Source organism: Urocitellus parryii, chromosome 1 (assembly GCF_045843805.1).
Source record: "Urocitellus parryii isolate mUroPar1 chromosome 1, mUroPar1.hap1, whole genome shotgun sequence".
In the NCBI taxonomy this organism is placed as follows: domain Eukaryota; kingdom Metazoa; phylum Chordata; class Mammalia; order Rodentia; family Sciuridae; genus Urocitellus; species Urocitellus parryii.
This window is the reverse complement of record NC_135531.1, coordinates 194,317,666-194,341,539: the sequence shown is the minus strand read 5'-3', so window position 1 is coordinate 194,341,539 and position 23,874 is coordinate 194,317,666. Positions and strand designations below refer to the sequence as shown.

Below are 23,874 nucleotides of genomic sequence, written 5' to 3'. Positions count from 1 at the left end.
GTGAGCAGAGGGGAAAGCAAGTATAATAGACAAACACCCAAGGCTTGCTTAACAACATTAAGTGCCCCCTCATGCAGAAAAGCTTTTATCAACCAAGGGAACAGAGGTGTAGGATTGCCTAAATATGTCAACCTTGGGGTCGTTTTTTCTTTTGGTTTCTTCATGAGTTTATTTCTTTGGTCTAACTATAATTGTGGTCTATAGAACAGAAAAAGTGTTTTGTTATTCACCAAGTGGTAGATCTGAAATATGCACATCTGCTGGTAGTAGCCAACTCCCAAAGCCTAGACATTGCTCATGCAATGCAGAAATATCCTTGAAGGCTGGAAATTCATCTATTCATCTATTCATCTGGTCCTCTATTCAAGAGTTATCACTCATTAGGCTCTTGGTGCTAGACATAGAAATAAAGTCCTGCTGAATGACTGGCTGATATCAGTAAGACTTTATTGACCTGAGGAATCATAAAACTTGCCCCTTTTGCTTTATACACAGTATACAGGCTGTTTATTAAAGGCTAAAGCAAAAAAGGATTTAGAAAAAATGTACATTCCAGACCATTTGGGTCATTGGAAAACTAGCCAAGACATATATTCACTCTACTATGTATTCGTTCTACTGTATATGAATCTGTGTGGGTTTCTCACTGCAGAAAACTATATCTAGATAGATAGATAGATAGATAGATAGATAGATAGATAGATAGATAGATAGATAGGTAGATAGATAGATAGATAGATATAGATAGATAGATAGATATAGGTAGATAGATAGATATAGTGATGACTATAGAATAAAGAAAATTGGCCTTATGGGATGTTAAGGAGAATTTTATCAATACTTGTATTTGAACAGATAATTCTCCCTTGTAGAATGAGAAATCACAAAATTTTCATTTAAAAAAACATTAAAATTTTACACATGCTTGATGAATATTTCTAAAAAATCTCCCTTCTGATAGTATTATTATAATAAATATTTCTTACCTGAATCATATGAATAAAGTCCCACTTTTGAAGCTCTTTTTTCTCCATTATTCTATTTTGATATTCAGATGATGTCTCCTTATGCCAAGCAAACTTTATGTTCTCGAGGTTTGATGTCTTGGCTACAAGCTCTAAAATACAGAGAAGAGGTGGCACACCATCAATTTTAATTGCAAATGTGGAACCAATTTCCATTTAGAATTTTAATGCAATCAATGTTATATACATAACAGATATAAAACACATTTTTCTTTTTTATGCAGCTCTGGGAAACCTTGGAGCTCATTCTGATTTTTTCCCAGGATTAAATAAAATTAGAGGTAAAAGGAAGAGTCAATAAGAAATAATTATGAGAACCTGGTTAGATATAGGTTACATTATCTTAGTATTAATGGGGAATCAACTAGTAAATTTTATTAATGTAAAGTTGATATGAAACAGGTAAAATGACTGTGTAAATCAGGAGCAGGAAACCAAGGCCCAGGACTATATCTGGTCTACCACCTATTTTGCATGAACTATAAACTAAAAACATATATTGTTCTATTTCCTGACTTACTGTCTCTGTCATTCATGTTTCATGCTATTACATTATTATTATTTTATTATTATTAAATGATTAGAAAAATCAAAAGGACAATATTTCATAATTTGTGAATATGAAATTCAAATGTCAGCATTTATAAATGAAGCTTTATTGAAACACACTGATATTCAGTTTAAATACTGTCTATGGCGAGCTTTGTGCCAAAACATCAAAGTCAATTAGCTGTGACAGAGACCAGTGGCCTTCTGAGTCTTAAACATTTACTACTTGGCCCTTTTCAGAAAAAAAAAAAAAAAAGCCAATTCTTGTTGTAATCCATTAAAGATAAGCTATTTAAGGGCAGGAATTCTGTCATATTCTGAATCAATGAATGACTCTGACCCTAAGAATAAAAATTAAAACTAATAGTTGATGACGACATGGTAATGGATGGAGAGTCAATAAGAGTCTAATTATTCACTGTTCACAGGCTGAGGCGTTCAGTCATGCCTTTAAGAATTAATTAGGTTCTTCTCCAAAGAAGCTTACAAAGAGTATACCACAGTCACTGTATTATTAATCATTCAAGGCAAAAAATATGAGATGATAAGCCTTTGTGGATAAGATTTGGCATATAGCACCAAAGGCTACAGGTACCTTTGTATTTGGTGATTTGTTCTGTACTCGGTTCAACAACTTCATTGTTGATATGCACTCCTGGGTATTGAACCTGAACTTTGGAGAGAATTTGAAGATCAATTTCACCTAGAAGATAAATATACAGAACAGATTACACCATTACAAAAAGAAGTGATTAAGAACAATTTGAGCTGATTTATTATCTGCCTTACTTTTACAAGAAAAGACTAGCAGAAAAAATAATGCAAAACTGTTCCACTGCCACAATACCTGTAAGGCAGAAAAGCTAGGTTTTCAGTAAGACTCATAATGTAATTTTAGGGGGAACATGAATGTCATTCATCCATTCATTCATTCACACATATAATCTTTATTTAATATCCATCACTGCATTTTATTAAATCAAAGATGTCATTGATTACAGAAGATGACAATCCCTATTCTTGTTTTACCAAGTCTGGAAAAAAAACACCATTAGATATAATTTTAAGATTTTATCAACTGACCATAATCTGAGACATTAAGATAAGGAAAAATAGCTTAGAATGAATAAACTTGTCTAGGCTAGAAGAATGAAAAAAAAAGATTAAAAAAATATAAAAACATATGTTAGGTACTAATAAAGGATACAAAATATGTCAGACATCTGCCTTCTAAATTATCATTGCCTAGTGGAAGAGACAGATATGGCAACAATCCTGACTGTATTGGGCTAGGGTGGGATGAGGAGAGGAAATCATGAGGGAAAGGATATAGGAGAAGTTAAAATAAGCAGAGCTTCTTGAAAAGAGACCACTCTCTAGCTCGCTCTCTCTCTCTCTCTCTCTCTCTCTCTCTCTCTCTCTCTCTCTCTCTCTCTCTCTCCAAGTGAGGGAGGTGGCCCTGAGACTTATGGGAAGTGAAGGATTGTAGGCAGAGCACATAGGATGACAGAGGCACAAAGTCAGGAAGTAGAAGAGTACCTATGAATACTTAGAATACTGGGTGAGGCGGGCTTCTAAGCAAGAGGAAATCCAAGAGGTAAGTGGAGAGGAGATTTTGGACAGAATGCATATTTTTCCATTATTTCATTCATCAACTACTAATTGACGGTTTACCCTGTGCCAGCAACTGCACTAGGCTATAACAAATGCAAGAGCAGGTGGATTCCCATCCTGATGGAAACTCGGTCTATAAGTGATGGCATAGGAGAAGGTGGTAAGGCAGATGGACTTGCATTTCAAACAGGTGTTCTCCATGTACTGGGTGTATGTGATCTTGTCAATTTGCTTTACCTCTCTTAGCTTCATTTTCCTCATCAGAAAAATATAAAAAATAAGAACACATAATTTATTAGCCGTGAGGGTTAAATGTGTTAATGCAGATAGAATACAGTGCAAAATAGAGTTGGCACTGAATAAATGTTAGCTATTAATTATTTTTATTGTTGCCATTGAGTCCCTGTCTTTAAAACCATTCCTTCTCTCCCTATTACTAATGCCTCCAAATTAAGTTTTGCACTTTTATTCGATTAGGTTATGATGTTGACCTTCATTAAAATGGAAATACCTCTTGGCAAGATTAGCATATGAAAATTATGTTAGACTTTAACGTTTTGGCATAAATGACATTAACAGAACCTTTTCAAGGTTAGACATTGCAGGCAGAAAAACAGATCATAAGACTGGGAGATCGGGAATAAAGTAAATGAGAAAGATAAACCAGGAACAGAAGATGCTAGGCTAGGAAAACAGGATAGTCAATGTCATAATGGTAGTCCAAAAAAATGCCAATGGATTTGGGTTCCAGAGATGGTGCATGTGTACAGGAAGGCAGGGTAGTGAGAAAGAAGCTGAAGTGGGGGATGAAAAACTTATTTTTCTCCAAAGCTGGGACTACTACATAAAATTTCTTATTCCTTACCTAACAATATAGCTACAATTTATTGGCCACTTCTTTGCCAAACATTGTACTAGATGCTTTACTTAGAACCTCTCATGTGCTCCTGATTGCAAACTACAAATTATTTAAATCAGATAAAGTGATTTGAATATTTTTAATAATATATTTATTATTTAGTGCATTGTACTTATATATAATAGTGGGGTTCATTTTGACATATTCATAAATGCATATAACATAGTTTATTCACAATCCTCGTTTCCTCCCCTCTTCCCTACCCCTGTTCTTTTCCTCTACTTTATTGGTCTTCCTTATATTTATGTATTTACTTTTTAATAGGAGCATTATAGTTAAATATAAAATCGAAATTCATTGTGATATATTCATACATGCACATAGCATAATTTTGTCAACTTCACTCAGAGGATACTGATATATCTAACATTTTAAGCACATCTGTTAAAATCTGTAGCGTTTGGTCTTCTATTTCATGCTAAGAGACAGGAACATATTGAATACTAAAAGTACACAAAAAGTATTCTATTCTTCTCTACAGCAACTGTTTTTGAAGGAGAAAAAATAAGTCAAATGGTTGATTTTTTTTTTTTAAAAAAGCTATAGGCTAAATGGAAATATGTCCCAGCTTGCCCCAAAGGACTGAAACATGAAAATCCTGTTCCTGCTTCCGTCATCCAATCCACTATCTTCAACTTTTCATTAATCAGTTATGAAGATTTCAAAGTCAACATTTTAAAAGAAATCACTGAAATGTCATCATTTCTCCCCCTGGGACTTGATAAGATCTCCTCCTCCAAAGATGGATCCAGACTTTTCAGATCTGCTGGAATGGCAGATCACATCCAGCACATCCTCAGACAGGTTCAGAGCCAGCAGTCCCTCCTCCATGGACACTAAAAGAAGATGCAATGCTAGAACAGCAACTGAGATAAGCAAACCAAGAGGTAGCAACCGCTAGAGTCCAAAACCATGTGTGTTATATCCCTAGCAAAAATGAACAAATAACAAGAGGAGGTAATGAAGCTGTTTCTTCAGGAGTAAGCACATGGAACTTATTCCTGACTTTACAGGTAGGGTGACTACTATGGTTTAGATCTTACATATCTTCCCAAAGGTCATGTTGTTGAAGTCTTAGTCCTCAACTGATGGCACTGTTAAGAGGTGGTCAAGGGCTGGGGTTGTAGCTCAGTCGTACAGCACTTGCCCTGCATGCATGAAGTACTGTGTTTGATCCTCAGCATCACATAAAAATAAATAAAGATATTATGTCCATCTACAACTAAAAAAAAATATTTAAAAAAAGAGGTGGTGGAAGCTTTGGGGTGGAGTCTAGTTGGAGGGAATAGGTCACTGGGCGTATGCCTTTATGGGTATATTGAAATCCAGACCTCTTTTCTGCTTCCTGGCTATCATGAAGTGAGAAGCTTTCCTCTGTCACCTGCTTCTGCCACAATGTAGCCTTGCCACCGGCCTAAACGCAACTAATCCAAGTGAACACGGACTGAAACCATGAACCAAAATAAACATATTCCCCTTCTAAATTGTGTATCTCAGGTATCCTGTTACCGCAATGGAAAGCTGACTTACACTGTGACCAATCATACTGCCTGCTTGCAAAAGATAGCTCCAGTCTATGCCTGTTGTCCTGGTGACCCATCTAATTTTGTTTTGTAGACTCAAATTTTTTCCTTTCAACAAAACATTCTTCTTCACATTTTATTTTGTAAACAAAATTTTTAAAAGGAACTATGTCATAAACTGACCAGTATAATACAACAAATGAGCAATTGAATAAGACACACATATTTTTAAAATTTATGATAATTTTAATTCCTCTCACCTACTCTCTGCAGCAGCTCTATCAAAAGGATTTTAGGTTGGATATTTCTTCAGAGATGGCATCATTTAGGTATCCTCATGTAATATAAGGCTAGCTGATGACACTTTGATAAGTTCACTAATCCCATTCTCAAAGATGGAGCCCTCAGGCCTGATAACCTCCTAAAGGCCTTATCTCTTAATGCTGCTGCATTGGGAATTCAGTTTCAACATGAGTTTGGCAGGAATGCAGACACTCAAACCACAGCAACATCAAAAGTGAAACTGAATATAAAGATGAATTTAGGATATTATGATTAAAGTTGATGAATTTTAATAAAGATACAGATTTGTTAGGGAATATTGATAACAGGGAGGCTATACATGTAGGGAGGGAAATCAGGGTAATCTTTGTACCATCCTCCCAATTTTGCTATGTGTTATGGTTTGGATGTGAGGCATCCCCCAAAAACTCAAGTGTGAGACAATTCAAGGTTTAAAGGAGAAATGATTGGGTTATGAGAGCTTTACCCAATCAGTGAATTATTCTCCTAGTAGGATTAACTGAGTGGTAACTGCAGGTGGGTAGGGTATGATTAGAGGAGGTGGATCCCATGGGGTGTACCTTAGGGGTATATATTTTGTAACTGGAGAGTGGAATCAATCAATCTCTCTCTCTCTCTCTCTCTCTCTCTCTCTCTCTCTCTCTCTCTCTCTCTCTCTCTCTCTGTGCTTCCTGATCATCGAATGAACTACCTTCCTCTGCCATATTGTTCTGCCTCACCTTTAGCCCGGAGGAACTGAGTCAGCTGCCTATGGACTGAGACCTCTGAAACCATGAGTCTTGGATAAACTTTTCCTCCCCTACAGTTGTCCTGGTTGTGCCTTTCAGTCACAGCAGTGAAAAAGCTGATTAGAACACTGTGAATTCAAAATTTCTCCAAAAATAGTTTTTAAAACAAACGTAGATATATATGAACTTCCTCCACAATAAAGTAAGTCAGAAAGATAGTTGAGACTTTCTATTGTATTAGTTCTTGACTAATAATTTAGTATTTAGTTATAGATATTTTCTTGAAAGTTTCACCTATGCTGTTTGGTCACATAAGCTTCATTCTTTCTTTGTCTTCCTTCCGTGGCCATCAGGTAGTTTTCCTAATAAAGAATTCTTTGCTTTCCCTTTTGGGTTACTAATAGCAATGCTCTTATTTAAGCCCAAATATTCCAACTCTAATAATACTGTAATAATATCTTAAAAGGTCAGCCTACCTCTCTCAGGGGTCTTGTCTCCTGCAAAGCTATCACCATGACAACCATTTAAAACTCTATGCTAAATGAGCACATCACTTACCTGCTTAAAATTTGATCAATTGGGTTAGGGTCAAGCATCTTGACTAAACATAAGTCAGCTTGCCAGCTTCCTTATTCTCATCTCACAATTTCATGTTTTGAAACTTTTGTCTTCAGGAACCCTCTGTCACTTGCATTCTCCCAGCCCATCCCCATAGACCATGTTCTTCCATATTTTCTTCTTTTGCCCATGCTTTTCCTCTACCTGGAATACTATTCCTTGCTCCCTTACATCATCGAGCTAACATTCATAGGTCTTGAACTCTGCCATATATGACTGACTGTTCTGGTGGGTTTTCCCACTGAGGCTGCTTCCAGGAAACACAGATAAAACATACTTGTCTTTCTTGATCTAAAGTATTGCTTTTGTTCACTCATTTAATTCACTAACAAAGGCTTGACTCCAGTAAGTTTGTTAAAAAGAATCAAGGTTCTGGGCTGGAGATGTGGCTCAGCGGTAGCGCACTCGCCTGGCATGCGTGCGGCCCGGGTTCGATCCTCAGCACCACATACAAACAAAGATGTTGTGTCTGCCAAGAACTAAAAAATAAATATTAAAAATTCTCTCTCTCTCTCTCTCTCTCTCTCTCTCTCTCTCTCTCTCTCTCCTCTCTCACTCTCTCTTTAAAAAAAAAAAAATCAAGGTTCATATAACAGCTGAGCTGGTTTAATCATCAATCAATGAAAAGCATACCAGGGGTTATCAAACCGTATGGTACCATGATCCAGGAGTAAAAGAGAAAGAAAGAAAGTTAAATAGGAAGGAAGGGAGGGAGGGAGGGAGGTAAGGTGGGAAGGAAGGAAGGGAGAACATTTGTTCTTGTTCAGCTGAATCCCTCTGTGCCAAAATGTTATAAATGTGTTCCTATGTTTGGTATTAAGTACCCTTATTATAAATGCTTTTAGTGAGCACACAAGCCAAACTCATGTGTCAAAGAGATGGAAGAAACCAAACTAGGCCCAAATCCATAAATTAATCCAGAAATTCTCAGCATCTTCAGGAATACACGAAAGACATGGAGAAGCCAGGAGTCTGTTCTAAGGGAAGTGTGACGATATATGCTCAGTATATAGTTAGTCTCCTTTCACATATGAGCTCTCATTAGGCACTATTTGGTCCTAACTATGACAACTGTAAGCTACTTATTTTGACATCACAATCTTAAGATACATATTCGGGTACGGTGGCACACACCTGTAATCCCAGCAGTTGGGAGGCTGAGGCAAGAGGATACTGAGTACAAAGCCAGCCTCAGAAAAAGCAAGGTGTTAAGCAACTCAGTGAGACCCTTTCTCTAAGTAAAATACAAAATAGGGTTGAGGATGTGGTTCAGTGATCCAGTGGACCTGAGTTCAATCTCTAGTACCCCCGCCCCCCCAAAAAAGATACATAAACACCAACAGTTGTTTGGATTAGCTAAAGCCTTCTTAAGAAATGTCATTAAGCCAGTAGCACACACCTGTAATCCCAGTGACAAGGGAGGCAAGAGAATTGCAAGTTCAAGGCCAGTCTCAGCAATTTACAAAGACCCCAAGCAATTTAGCCACACCCCGTCTCAAAATAAAAAATAAAAAGGGCTGGGGGTAGAGCTCAGTAATAAATCACCCCTGTGTGCAATCCCCAATACCAAAAACAAAACCAAAAAATGAGAAATGCCATTAAATACTTCACACTTTAAAAAATCTGCAAAATTTCCTGTGACAAAAGAATAGATAGCAATGATTAAACAGCTCTATTCCTGTGTATTATCCTCCCCCCGTCCCGCCTTTTCTTTCTTTTGTGAATAGCAAAGCAAATTAATGAATTTGGAGTCTGAGCATGCTATGATGATTTAACAACTGATTTTGTCCATTGATCAATGTGTGGAATTTGAGCAGTTAGGCAAATCCAAACATATGTCAGCATAAATCAATAAGTTATAGAGCACTTTGTTTCAATACACAGTGCTCAGAAAGACATGAACTGAATTATAATCAGTGGTTATCTCAGGATGGTGAAATTTTAGGTTACTTTTAATCCTTTTTTGTTTCTTATCTATAATTTAAAATTGTTTCCACAAAACTTCAGTTGAATTAATTATGTTAAAGTGTTTATCTCCCAATTCAAAAATCCTCCGGATGGTTAATTTCATGTATTGACTCTATTGAGCCATGAGGTGCCCATATATTTGGTTGGACAATATTCTAAATGTGTCTCTGAGGGTGTTTCTGGATGAGAAAACATTAACACTTCAATCTATAGATTAAGTAAAGCAGATTACCTCTCTAAGGAGGATGTATTTCATCCAATCAATTGAAGACCAGAATGGAATACCCTGAGCTGGGACATGGCCCTTTCTGGTCCTTAGACTCAATGAAATTATAGGTTCCTTTGGGTCTCCTGGATGCCAGCTTTTAGACAGGAACTTACACTACCACTTCCCATGCGTCTTTAGCCTACAGACCATAGACATTGGGATAGCTCAGCCTCCATAAACAAGTGAACAAATTTCATATATATATATATATATATATATATATATATATACACATACATAAAGAAGATGTCTATCTATCTATGTTCTGTTTCTCTGAAGAGCCTTATTATACCTTCTTATCATCTCACTAAATAAACAACTCTTCAATAAAATAGGTACATGTCTGAATTGACTATGGTTATAATTTTATATGCAAATGACTATCCTAAGGCATCTATAACCAAATGTGGAGCAACTCACAAGAACCACAATTTGGCATTAAGCTTAATATCATTATTTAACCTCTCTATAATAATTACCTTTCAACATTAGCACCATCCTTATTACTGTTTCTAATTAAATATCTTTAAATAAGAGATCCTTTATAATGTATTCTGTTTTCTCATATATTGAATGGATATTTAATTTTATAAAAACACAAAAATGTTATTTTATAAGACATGGCTACATTATCATAAATGTTAATATATGGAAGATGTGACCATCCCTTAAATCATGTATGATCTTCATCTGGTGACTCCAAAGAACTGGTCCTCTGAATAGGAGTCGTCTTTCTGTTCTTGGTTAATGCATTAGTAAAAGAGCCAACAAAATGGAACTTTGATTGCCTAAAAATATGCTTGCTTTATTGATGGACAAACATGTCTGCTGTCAGAGATCCCAAAGCAATCCAGGGATGGTGTTATAGTGGTTTTGTAAGTTCCTAATTCTCAGTTATTTGGCTCCTTGGGTCTGCCTCTAGTGCATACCCAGATTTGCAGATTTCTGCATAATTTAAAAGGTATTTAAACCTCTTCTGACCTCATTTCTTCATCCATGAAATGTGAAAATATAATGTACATTCATTCGCTCCCTTATGCCATAGGGCAACATTTTTTTAAATTCATTTTTGTATATTGGTTTCATTTAATTATTCTATGTCAAACTAATAAACAATCTTTGACCAAAAAATCAGGGCAACTAGTTAATATACTTAATTTGCTCAAAAAATTATTTACAGAAGTTATCATTCAGATCTTGAAATAATAAAAGTACCATAAATTACTTAATGAGAACCAGAGACTAATTTGGGATTTTTGCATCCTACAATGTCTTTCCTTCAGCCATTCATCTGCTAAGGATCTAATATATACCATGAAATGCCTAAAGTGTTGATTAGATAAAGATAATTTTTAAAAGTTAATAAGCACATTGACAATTGTAACAACTCATTAATAATCAGAAAGATGAAGATTGAAATGGCAATGCAATATCACTTCATGCTTATTGAACTTGTAAAAAATTCAGAAAGCTGGAGAGTGCTGTCAGAAATATTCAGATAGAGGAAATTTCATGGAGACTGGTAAGAATATAGACTATTGTGGCCTTTATGGGGACTAATTTGACGATATTGATTCCAATTAAATATATGCACAACCCATGACTCACATGCTCTGAATTTGAGATAAAATACAAACATAATATCCAAAGAAATTCTCACAGGTCGATGAAGAGATATTGTACCTTGATGTTTGCTACAGTGCCATTTGTGATAAAATGAGGTTGGAAGCAAACCAGAAAAAAAAAATTGGATAGAATAAGGTGTACACACAACACTCAAGTATTCTGTAACAGGCAGAATCTATAGATTATATGCACACCTAGCAATGTATGTGAGTGTTCAGAATGTAGTACTCAGTAGAAGAGAAGCATGAAAATTAGTAATATACTGAAGGAACCAAAATGTGTCACCCCAACATATGCCTTTTGACATAAAAATTATTTTTGATCTAAAGGCAATTAAGTAGCAACAGAACAAAGAAAAAAAAATCTCCCTATCCTTGTTTTTATACCTAAAGGCAGGATACAAATTCTCTTTGATTGGATATAGTTCTAGATTCTTCTCAGCCCAGAGACAGTACTGGAGGAATTTATAAACAAACCTTATTCTTATTCTTAGTCTGTCCATATATATTCACCTTCCCATATATTTCCTGCCCTTAGATACTAAAACTGCTTTCTTTTGTCTAGTCATCTCCCCAGAAATTTATTGTCTTTTTTCTTGAAGGTGCTCTATAAACCAGTGTTCTGAGCCACTGCTTTGAGTTACTTTTCATGAAGGTTTCTCTCACATCATGAGCTCTGTCCATTAGTAAACATGCTGGTTTATCTCTTGTTAATCAGTCTTTCACAAAGGGGTCCATCCAAATTAGGAAACTCGTAAAGGTTGACAAAGAAAAGTACTTTTTATTTCTGACAATGTACGTAGTAGAAAATATACAATAGAGAGAAGAATTTTAAAAAAGGTATAGATTGGTAATGGGAGACATGTAACACGCTAAATGCATATTATTACAGTGCCATATGGGATTTTGTCAGGAAAGCAATGAAAGTGAATTGGCTGAGTTACTGGCTGTAATGAGCAAGGGGGAAAGAGCTCAGTGAGGAGGGGAGGGAATCCTTTGTAGAGGATTAGGCTAGTCTGCGTGTCTACTGTTAGCTCTCCACCAGGTTTTAGACCACTTACTCTAGAACTTTCTATGTAATTATGTGTAACTGGTATGTTCTATAGGTTTCATGATATAAGGGGGAAAACTAGGGAATTTACAGAAAACTAGACCTGAGATTGGCTCTCAACTGTACCACCTGCTACTACCTGATCTGAAGTCCTCTGAGCTTCCCATCATCTGGACATTAGCTTCTTCAATTTAGTGAAGCCTCACAGAGTTGCTGGGAGAACAAAATGTGATGACATATGAAATACCTAATAATATACCCAGAAAAGACTAGGCCTGCAGCAGAACTTAACTCCTCTGGGATTCTTTTTCTAAAATGTACAAAGGCAGTTTAATATTATTATAGCAGATAAAGGGGGAGAAAACAATTTTTATTACAGCTATTGATTGGTGAATTTGGGGAAGCTACATGGCCATAATTCACTTCAAAAGTTAATAAATTTTAGCTGTTTTCTTATAGGCTGGGTTGTGGATTTTTATCTGTTCTTTCCACTCCTGTGATACATTCTATCAAACAAATGATGCTGACTTTTTGTTTGGGAAAATGAACGAACACCAAGTTTTTAAAACCTCCTTTGGTGCAAATCTCTGTTACACTACGTGTTTCCTCAAACTGCAATCCATTCCAGTCTCCTTTCTGGGCTATGTTGAGCATTTTAATTAAGATCACATATTTTTGTAGTTATAATATCTTGCTTTCATACAAGCCATAGTTTAAATGCATTGTGACTACATTTAATGAGGGACACTTAATTGAGACCTTTGACAGTGGTAGTGAAAAGAAATCCAAAAACTAGGAAAAGAGAGGTGTCAGTGTCTCATTTTCTAGACAACTTTTCTCTACAACCTGAACTACAAGGTTACATTTAATATGACAACAGAGGAAATGTTGAATTTTTTTTTAAAATCCAAGTTCATTTAATTAAAGATGGGGGGAAAATATAGAAAGAAAAAAAGTAGGAAATTATAGAGACAAAACACAGGGTCACTATGTTCAAGGAATTAATATGGAGACGGTTTGCCACAGTTTATGATATACAGTAAGTGTCCCTTAAATTGAAGCTATTACATATTAAGCATATTAATTCAACTGATAGTTCTGGGCACCTACTAAAGTCAGGTTCTAGTCACTAGAGCAATGAATAATACAAACCCAAACATCCAGCCTTTATGGATGGCAACCAGTGCCATAGAGAAAACCAAAGCAGCAAAAACTGAGGGTAAGCAGGTGGAGGGCTTTGTAATTTTCAATTGAGTGGTCAAATAAGCTTCCTGGAAAAGGTGACATTTAAAAGAAGCCTGGAGGAGAATAGGAAAAAAGAGAATGAAGATTTGCCTTTCTAAATGGGCAGCTCCATAATAAAATGACAACTTAGAAAAGCATTCATCTTGTATTTGTGATTTCTGGCTTGTCCCACTGATTGATCCTACAGAAAATGAAACTCAAATCCCCGCCTGAGAACCCTGGGGCTTCCCCAAATGAGAAAATCTGTAGGTCAAGAAAATGGAGGATTAAAGACTGTGATATCTCTTGCCATTTGATTTCAGTCTATTCTTGCTTCATTTCTCATATCGAAATATACATGAATTCTTGAGATTATCAACAGGAAAAAAAGTTATTATATTACATGTTGCAATAAGATTATTATCATCCTTGTTCTCTCTCCTAAAATATGGGGGAAAAATTGTTTCGAGGAAGAAAGATTGCTGAGATAACTCCATGCTTAGTGATGAAAAATCATTTCAGCTCTGAGTTTGCAACTAGAGCAAGAACAATCTGATTGTGAACTGCAGTGTGGAAGATAGAAGATTCTTGACAAGATCCTCTTCTCTTTCCCTCTCTGTTTCTCTCTCTGTTTCTCTCTCTCTCTCTCTCTCTCTCTCTCTCTCTCTCTCTCTCTCTCGTCTCAGAAAGCATCTTAGTACTGAAGCAGTTCTGTCAGTATGGAAGAATGAGAGCTGAATATTAAAATAGCTGCAGGGCCTCAGTAAGGGGATTATAAATATAAATTCTGAGTCAAAAGGGCATTGCTATTTGCTGTCATGTGTCTTCGGGCCCTTGGCCCAGGAAATCTACTGTCTGTATGGTTTGCAAGTGCTGGATACCTAAGAAAAGACAGCCAAAATGCTCTATGAAATATAATGTTAAAGAAAATGTTCCATGAAGTATTACTTTTCTTAGGACTCCAACCTGGTTACTAAAGCATAATTTCACAGAATTAAAAAAAGAAAAGAATGGGGCTGGGGATGAGGCTCAAGTGGTAGCGCGCTCGCCTGGCATGCGTGGGGCCCGGGTTCGATCCTCAGCACCACATACAAACAACCATGTTGTGTCTGCCAAAAAAGTGAAAAATAAATATTAAAAATAATTCTCTCTCTCTCTCTCTCTCTCTCTCTCTCTCTTTTTAAAGAAAATTAAAAAAAAAGAAAAGAAGGAAGAAAGAAGGAAAATGTTCCAAAGGGTACTAAACACTGAAGTTCGAGATATTTCTTAGATGACTTAGAAAAAGACTGAGTTGTGCCTTAACTTTTAGTTTATAAATTTCAAATAGATAGATACAGCAATTCTACGTCAGCCATACATAGAAAGAGGGGCAAGTTCTATACATGCATTATTGTAATGTTTGGAAGTTATATTCAGCTCCACTTAATGAAATAGATCCTCTTAGCATCTTTACTCTCAAAGACATGATTTGTAAAATGAAACTACTGATACTGGCAAGAGTAGTCCCAGACAAGCAAGAGGCTGTGACTTCATCTGTGCAGAGCTCCCTCTTTCACCTTCTCTCACTGAGATTCACTCCATTAGCTTGTAGCCATTAGTGGTGGTTAAAACACAAAACTTGCTGCAGAGAATTATCAGTCATTTATACTCCGGAGTGAGGAGTCTGGGAGTCTGCTGTCCTGTGGAGTAAGGAAATCATCCACAGAAAAACCCTAGCACCTCATGGATCAGAGGACAAGCCCCACACTTTCAATCAGCACCACCATCACCTGTCCCAGGCCTAATTATCATGGCTAATATGCACTTCCTTCAGACAGACAAGAAACTCTGAGCTTTAAAGAAAAGCCCTTCTAATCTATAAGGTAGCTGGAGATGCTCCTAAAGTATTTATACAAGTACAATACTACTACAGGTGAATCAAAGTCTGACAAAGGAGAACTCTCATGAAAACATAAGTTGGGACAGTGCTGTGGGCTTCTGCTACTTAGCAGCAGAAGAAAGAAGTCGGAGAGTTCAGACCCTATGTCATGTCTCAAATATAAAATCAAGTTTTCATTAGGTTACTTTTCCCATCCCCAGCTATAAAATACACAGAAAACTTGAGACATAGATGGTACAAAGTAGAAAGAAATATCTCATTGCTAAAGAAAGCAAAAGTTATTGTTTTAGTGTTTTTCTTCCTATGTTTTTTTGTTTCCTTCAAGCAAAACATTTTCTTTTGCCTACCCAGGTGAAAATCATTATCTATATGAATGATTCTGCTTTTCTTACTTGACAGTTAAACTATGAATATATCAAAATGTATCTGAATATGCTACTTACGGTGGCCACACTATATTCTCTTAAATGAATATGTGAGATAACTGATTTTAATTATTAACCTTTTATTTATATTGGATATAAATAAAATAAAAGTACATATATACATATTTACATATACTTATAAAAGGAAATGTGCTTTATTTATGTTTATATATTAAGGAATATATTTTATATGCAGTTTGTTTTATAAGCTAAATATATAGTCATACACCACATCATGATACTTCAGTCAACAACAGGCTATACATATAATAAGTTGACATGGCTTAGTGATATCATAGTTGTTTCGATCTGTATATGTACAACCCATGATATTCGTACAACAAGATCATTTAATGATGCATTCTTAGAATGTATTTTTATTGTTAAATGATGTATGACTGTTCTCTGTGTGTGGGGGGTGGGGAGGTGACTAATGAACTGGGGCTGTGTGTGTGGCACAGTGCTAGAGTACAGACCTAGCACATCTGAGGCTACAAGTTCAACAATCAGTACCACAAAAAGACAAAACAAAACAAAACCCCAAAAAAGTAACTTACCCTGTATAGTTAATTATATATAGTTTTAGGTATTTCACTATTATGAAGAGCTCAACAATGAAACACAAATTGTTGTGCAAATCTTAACTTTTTCAGGTTAATTCTGAGAAGTAGAATTAATGGTTAGAATGGGACTCTTAATTTGTGTTGGTATTCAAACAGCAACAACAACAAATAAAAAAGACAGAGGTTTAAAAAATGAAAAAGGCTTAAGGAAAAGGGTACAAAGCTGCTCAGAAAAGATGTGGCCTGAACTGTATCAGTCAGTGGACCTCTTAGGTGGGCACCACCAATCTACTTGCTGGAACCCTGGACATGGGGAGCAGAGAGGTGGGGTTGGGTATCCAGGAGATGCTGAAGCAACATGTGGGGTGGTAGAGGAGTGGCTTAATTTCAACATTTCAACAACCAATATGGCCATGCCAGTGTACATTAGATGAAAATCAGAACTGTTCTTGACACCAAATGCCAATTTACTTTCAGAAGAATTTAACTTCTTTTCATTTCCTTACTTCTTACATGAAAGATTCCACATAGCAATAGCAATTGGCTTCTACAATCTTCTTAAATTGTTCTCAGTGAAATTTGATCTTTTCTTCAAATAGGCTTTTTTAAAAATTTTATATTAAATATGTAATTAGGCACCTAACCAATTTTTTTTTCAGTATTTCCCTGTTAATAGGGATAAAGTTACAAGACACCCAGGGCATTGATGCCAATCTCTGTAGCTCACAAACACCTTGTGGTGTTGTGTGGCAGGTTGCTGAGAAAACACACCAACTCTCAGTTTTGTCTAAATTGAAGAGTCTTTAGTTAGCTGGTCAGCCAGCTACTGCTCCCCACAGGACCCATAACTGTCTCTGCAAGGAAAAGCAGCAAGCCTGAGCATTTTAGGATATTTAAAGATAAAAACCGCAAAAACCACAACCAGGTTGACGGAGCTGCAAGCAAACAGGTACAGAAGCTGAATTGGGTGGTTAGGAGACAATGCAATGGGTACATTATTTCCCATGGGATTTTCCAGATTGGCATAGCAGCAGCAAGCAGAAGGAAACTAGGTCAGAATGACCCTAGTTCAGTACAAGTTAGAGAATGGTTACTAATGTCTAGACAATCAATCTCTGACAAAGTACATTGCCCAAGAAAAATGGAAACCAAAGAGAACAATTTTACATTGTATAAGAATTGCTATTTTATGTTGCCAAGTATGCTATGCTAGGTAACTATTAATGGGTACAGAGGTGGGGCTTTCCCATTGGAGAAGCATTTCTTACATGATATGGAGTCTCAGGGTAAAATGGAGTCTGTTTAGTCATTGCCCATATAGCCTGGCCCATAACAATCACCATGTTTGTTTTTATGGAGGAAGTGAAATTCTGCTAGGGTGTCTAGATATGCAAACGAGTTTTAGTCCAGGTTCTAATTGCTTGTAACTTTAAATGAGTAAGAACTGTTTTACTCATGTACAGGATGATAGCAGTTATTCCATTATTGGAAGGATATATAAGCTATAGTGATATATAATCTGTAAGATTTAGGACTACTTTAGATAATCACATCTTGAGGCCAAAATATTATTAAATACATTCATAACTAAGTAATTAAAAAACAAACAGTTCTCCCCATGCAATTTTACCAAAAGACTTTGCCTCATTGTATTGTATTTAAAACCTTCAGTGAATATGAAAGTATTGTTTAAAAACAAGTACATTACAGACTTGAGAGAATGGAACATAATGGTAGAACATTGGAGTAATTGTCATTAAAAGCAGAGTGAACAAGATTGTTTTGGCTAATTTAATAAGGCTTGAAAAAGAAAAACAAGGGATAATGAGCAGAGTGGAGACAAAACTATCATTATTTGCAGATTAAATGACTGTATACTTAGAAAAGCAAATAAACTCAATTGTAAAGCCTTAGAATTAATAAGAAAGCAGCAATGGCTGGACACAGGTAATACTGATAGAAGAAAATATGTCCTATGGTAGAGCCTCGGTCTTTCTGTTGTTGTCATCAGCATTTGAGTATTTTTTTATTCAGTATGGATTATTTGCAATCTACTTGAAAGTCTGTGTTATATAGTTATTGTAGTTTTCCTGAAGGTCAGCATTTGTTTCTTGTTGGGTTTTGTGCCAGTTTGGGGTGTGACCTCTTAACTAGTGAATGGATTTCTGTTTGACATTCACTACTGAGTAAATCTTTGCAATTTAAGCCACTTAATACCAGCACATGCATCTCTGACATGGAGTCCGTTCTTACCTTCACTTTATGATGGGAAGCCTAATAATATGTGCCAATGTTATGGGCCAGGCTATAAGGGCAACCCGGATGTGGTTTTAACAGTTTTTACCTTTAAATATCCTAATATGTTCAGGCTTGCTGCTGTTCCTTGAAGAGACAGTTATGGGTCCTGTGGGGAGCAGTCACTGGTCAGTTGGCTAAATAAAGACTCTTCAATTTGGACAAAACTGGGACTTGGTGTTTTCTGAGCAACCTTCCTCCTAACAGTGATAACAGCTGGATAAAGGCCTACCTCTTTCCTGAAAGGTTTCTCAGAAGCCATAGATTTTTCAGGACAGAAAGTACCTTTAATAATCCAAACACCCAAGGCATCAATGTCCAAGTAGATTCCATAACATGTCTGAGAGGTACTTTTTCAGTTATGCTGATACTCTTAAAGTGACAGATGACACTATTGCCTAAGATATAGCTTCGAATTCAGGACATGTTTGATCATTAGCAACTTCTTATACTGAGCTGAGAGACCACTTCCTGGAACTTTGAACCACTGGCCTCTTGGGTGCAAGTATTTTGCAGTTTATTCAACAGGATCTATCTGAAGATGGCAATAAGAGCATTTAAATATTTTTTTTTCCTGGAGAAAATTTAAAAAAAAAAAGAAGAGAAAAAGCCCAAGTTCTTTATCTTTCCCTAATCATTCCTAATTTTGTTGCTCTACACTCTTGGCTTACACTGGATCACTGGAAAACATTAACCTTTGCTTCCTGCCACCTCCTGGTTTCTACACCTGACATACTGGCTCTTCTAGTTCTTACTCTAATTACATCCATTCTACTGCTGTCCAACTAGCTTAAAGTTATAAATTTCTGTGTCACTTTAACTTGTCATTCATGAAAGAAGCTAAGATTAAGAATCTGATAAAATTAGATTTTCAAATAGTTGGTCATTACTAAGTAACTAATCTCTCCTTGGCCAGGTTAATAATTACTTTATATATCTGTTAACTTAACTTGTTGGACTGGACTAAAGAGACCTGGGTTTTATTCAAATTTAATGGTTCTCAGGCTTCTTATTTGTAAAGTGAGTGTTTTGATGGTTTCTAAACTCTCTTCTGTTTTTTAACCTATATAGGAATGCTGGTATTTATGTGTTGCAGAGCAAGAAAAACACCTAACTGTTCTCAACAGATATCAGTAAAATTATCACCAAAAAGATATGAAATACCACATGCATTTGAAATACCACATATGAAATACCATATGCGAGTTGCCTAAATGGATTAAATAATTATCAATAAACATATATGCAATGATATTGTATATGGTATGGCAATTGCATTGGTATACTAGAGGTTAATGAAAACAGAAATAAAAACTGGATAGAATAAAATTATTTGAATTTTAGTTATGTCTAACCCTTACACAACTTCCTGACATTTGAACATAAGAACTGAGAGGCAGATGGAATGATTCTCATTTAAGCAAAGTCCAGAGCAAGGAGAACAGGCTGCCCATTATTGCCTTCCGGAATGTTTTTCCAGGCGTAAATGTATGCACTGTAAATTAATAGCATTCTCCCTTACCAAAAGAAATATGGGCTTATTTTTTTCCATGTACCATCTAGCATAAATATAATACTCATTAAAGGATGAATAATAATGAAGCTCCACCGGGTGGTTTAATTTTAGGAAGCATTAATGTTAAAGATGGACCCAAAAGCAGATTCTGTGAGATTTAGAATACAAAGCAATTATTCTTAAAACCTAAAACAATTGCTGAAATTAATATGATATGAATACACAGAGACCCTGAAAAAAGCAATCCTAGCTGCTCCTTATGTTTCATTAAAGCACACAAACTCATGCATATATACACACACAATTTCTCAGTTTGGGCTCTCTGAAAGCTATGTGGTCTCTAATTCTATTCATGATTTGTTTTCCTCCACTTTCTTTTCGGGGGGTTCATATAGTATTTATCTCACACATTTTCCTAACACTAGAACATATAATCTATGGTTAACAGTGCTGCTTATCGATTGTATTTTACTGATGTGAAAGATTATTGAAATCCTACACCAAAGAGTTTACCATCAATTTCCTTTCTTTTGAACTGCTTAGAGCCCTTATAATTGCTTGGCTTTTGAACTGAAGTGCCCAACACCTTTTAGGAACTCTCTCCACACAAACACCAGCCTTTAAATAAGAGAGGTTAATAGATAGGGTGCACATGCACACACTCCCTGCTCATGTTTCTGAAAAGGAAACCAAATAAGCCCCAAAGAACATGAGCACTAAGTGGCTTAAAAGCAGCAGTTTCACTTAAGAAGTTTCTACTTTGTCTGCTTTGGATATGTTTTTCAATTGTGCTGGAAGAAATGGTAGCACTGTTACAAATGCAAAGATGATCACAGATATGCAGAAAACACCTGCAGTTGTCTGGGCAACCAAGAAGAGAACACTGAGGCAGTGAAACCAGAGAGGCCGGTCAGCCAAGACTGCAGTGGGATCTCACTATTGTACTATGGGAGCTGAGCACAGAGTCACAAGGTGCAGGAGAAGGCCAATGGCCTCATTTGCCAGCATTAGAGTTAAATGATTGATTTGGAAAAATAATGTACAATCTCAGGCACACTGTAGATCATAGAATACATGGAAGACCTTTTCTCTAAGGAAAGGATAGGCAGTTCCTCCATGTACATGCTTGCAGTTAGGCAAAGAAAGGTTATTAGATAATCGCCACCCAGTTAATAGAAGAGCACTGAAATTAACTACAATGTTCCTTCCCCTCAAAATGCTTTTGCTCACAACAAGAATACCTAGACCTAGGGATTTTAAATGCATTACTTTTGATTTCATGGATTTTACTTAGGTAGTGAGAGCTAAGTATCTATAACTTGAATTTCTTTTTACGTTTCCTATCAGTTTCATATAAAGAGTGACCCTAAAGATCACCCATATTCTCTCCAAGGCAGAGCCTGTTATTCACACAATGTCCAGCTTCTCTCAGAAGAACTCCAAGGGTTATTCCCTTTATTTCTTATGTTCTCTCTATTAGCTTCTAGGTGTACCTGGATGTAAGGAAATGCTGTACAGGCCAAATGTTCCTTTCTCTAGATAGCTCATAAGGACCTGGATAAATTTGCATTAGAAATTCAATTAACTTTACATTAAAAGGTCAATTAACTGGGTCATGATAGAGATTGTTTTTAATTACTTTTTCTTTTAGGGCTTCTCATTCTGTCCAAGCACAAGTGACACTATCAAGTCATAGTCTCCTTGCCTGTTGGTTGCCTGAAATTCATATGCAAAACACACTGGAAATGACTGTCTTGGTTAACTTAATTAATAGGACACTCTTTGGGCAATTCATCAGGCTTACAGTATCATATAATCTTCCCGGCTTATCGTATCAGTAAGCAATAATGGAGTATTTTAGCTTAAATGCTCTCTATAGTATTGTCTATAACAATATCCTTCATTTGTCCTTGTTGGTTTCTGTTTTCTTGGTGAAAGATGATAACAAAGTAAAATGATTTTAAGGATTTGTCCTTATTAGATTATATCACAGTGCATTTTGTGAAAAAATGAACCAATAAAGTTATCAAAAAGTAGTCACTCCATCTTGCTAGAGGGCTCTGGGTTTTCTTTGTGTTAACATAGGCCCAAATTCAACTCATTCATGTGTCACTGGAACCCATGTACTCCGGAGATTACCACTTAGCAGTAAGTAACAATTGTAAGTATAGTATCAGTATTACCAAGTGGTAACCATTACCAAGCCAGTGCTCCAATAAAAGAAAACAGTATCTAAATAAAAGATATATATATATATATATATATATATATATATATAATATATAACATATTTAATATTAACATATTAACTCAAACTTTCATATGACTAGTAACTTAAAAATAAAGCAAATACTACTTGGGAATTGGTAAGAGGCAAAGTCATGAGTTAAAGTTTGTTTTATTTTTGCAGAAGGGAACAGCCCTTGCCTTATAGGAACAACAATATGCTAAGCACTTTATAAACATTTTAACTATACTATTCTCGCTACAATCCTATGAGATAAAATCCATTATTCTCATTTTACTGATGAGAAAACTGCAGCTTTTGTCTCAGCCTAGAACATACAAATCATTAGGGGCCATTAGAAATGACATCACGTCTATCTGCCTTTCCAGAGTTCACATTTTTGCACTAGCTCCAAGAATAGTGGGACCATATTTAAAAGGTTTGGGGAGTGTTTCAAATGCTTAGAAGGCAGCTTTGAAACTCAACCAGAAAAAGGGAGTGGTTTAGGCTAATGCAACTTGAAAAGTAGGGTCACAACAGTGTAAATGAACTACACCACCAAGCACTTATTCCTCCTAGTGAGGCTTTCTGAATGAAGGCAGCTATGCATCAATAACTCTCCTTCTGTTGAACAATTCTAATTCACTCCGGGATGAACCACAGCTCATATACCAGTGACCAATGCATGGACCAGGCTTCCAGTGGCACAAACCTAAGAAACTTCATATGAACTTCTTCTTTTCTGTGAAATCATTTTGGATAAAAGTAAACTTCCAAATTATTCTGTTTCCCCATTCGTAAAAAGGATAAGAGAGTCACATCACTTATCCACATTACAGATAGTAATGAAGGTTAATGTCCTAAACTATAAATCTATAGGGGCATTCATCTTAGTTGACATGACATTGCTAGTTTTAATGTGCTGATCTTTTCCAAAAACAAAATAGCTTTTCTAAAGAATAAAAAAGATAGCCATCAAATAGCATGATGTTTACAGTAAAATACAAACTTTTAAAATGTATTATTCATACCTGCACCTCCGCCTATGCTCAGAATCTTAATTTCTGATTTTGCATCTCCAATCCTGAAAAACAAAGAAAAAAAATATGTATTTTACGAAAAACGTGCAAGGTGCTTTGTAAAATCTGATTACCAAGTCTATTTGAAGAAAATAGACTAAAAATACAATAAACAGAAACTGGGTTAACATGAAAGGTCTCAATTATTTCAGTGGTTCTAGTGCCCTCTTTAGAGTGTCTTTGTAAACATACAGATTCCATTCATCAACAGTCTTGACCTGGGAGACTTAAACACAGCTCTAGGAACATTGTAAAGGTATGACATACCATTTGCTTGAAGATTGTTTGGAGAACAAGAAAAAATAAATGAGGACCTTTGAGTCCAGTGACGTGATCAGCCCTTCAGGGTATATAGGGCAAAGGACAGGAGGTTCACCCTATGTCTGTGATATCTGCTGTCTTCCTGTCCTTCCCACCTTCATTTTGTTTTGTTTTGCTTTTGGTACCAAGGATTTAACTACTGAGCCACATCCCA

At 36.0% G+C, this 23,874-nt stretch overlaps 1 protein-coding gene across 4 annotated transcripts in view; it reads right to left on the bottom strand.

The window, feature by feature from the left end:
• Hnmt (histamine N-methyltransferase) overlaps window positions 1-23,874 on the bottom strand; it is a 176,252-nt gene that overhangs the window by 11,273 nt on the left and 141,105 nt on the right. For all 4 annotated transcript variants that reach the window (XM_026388796.2, XM_077798354.1, XM_077798349.1 and 1 more), the window contains 3 exons: window positions 23,352-23,404; window positions 2,170-2,277; window positions 987-1,117 (listed from right to left, as the gene is read on the bottom strand). In XM_026388796.2, coding sequence (XP_026244581.2) covers window positions 987-1,117; window positions 2,170-2,277; window positions 23,352-23,404 — 292 coding nt within the window. The remainder of the gene's footprint in view (window positions 1-986; window positions 1,118-2,169; window positions 2,278-23,351; window positions 23,405-23,874) is intronic.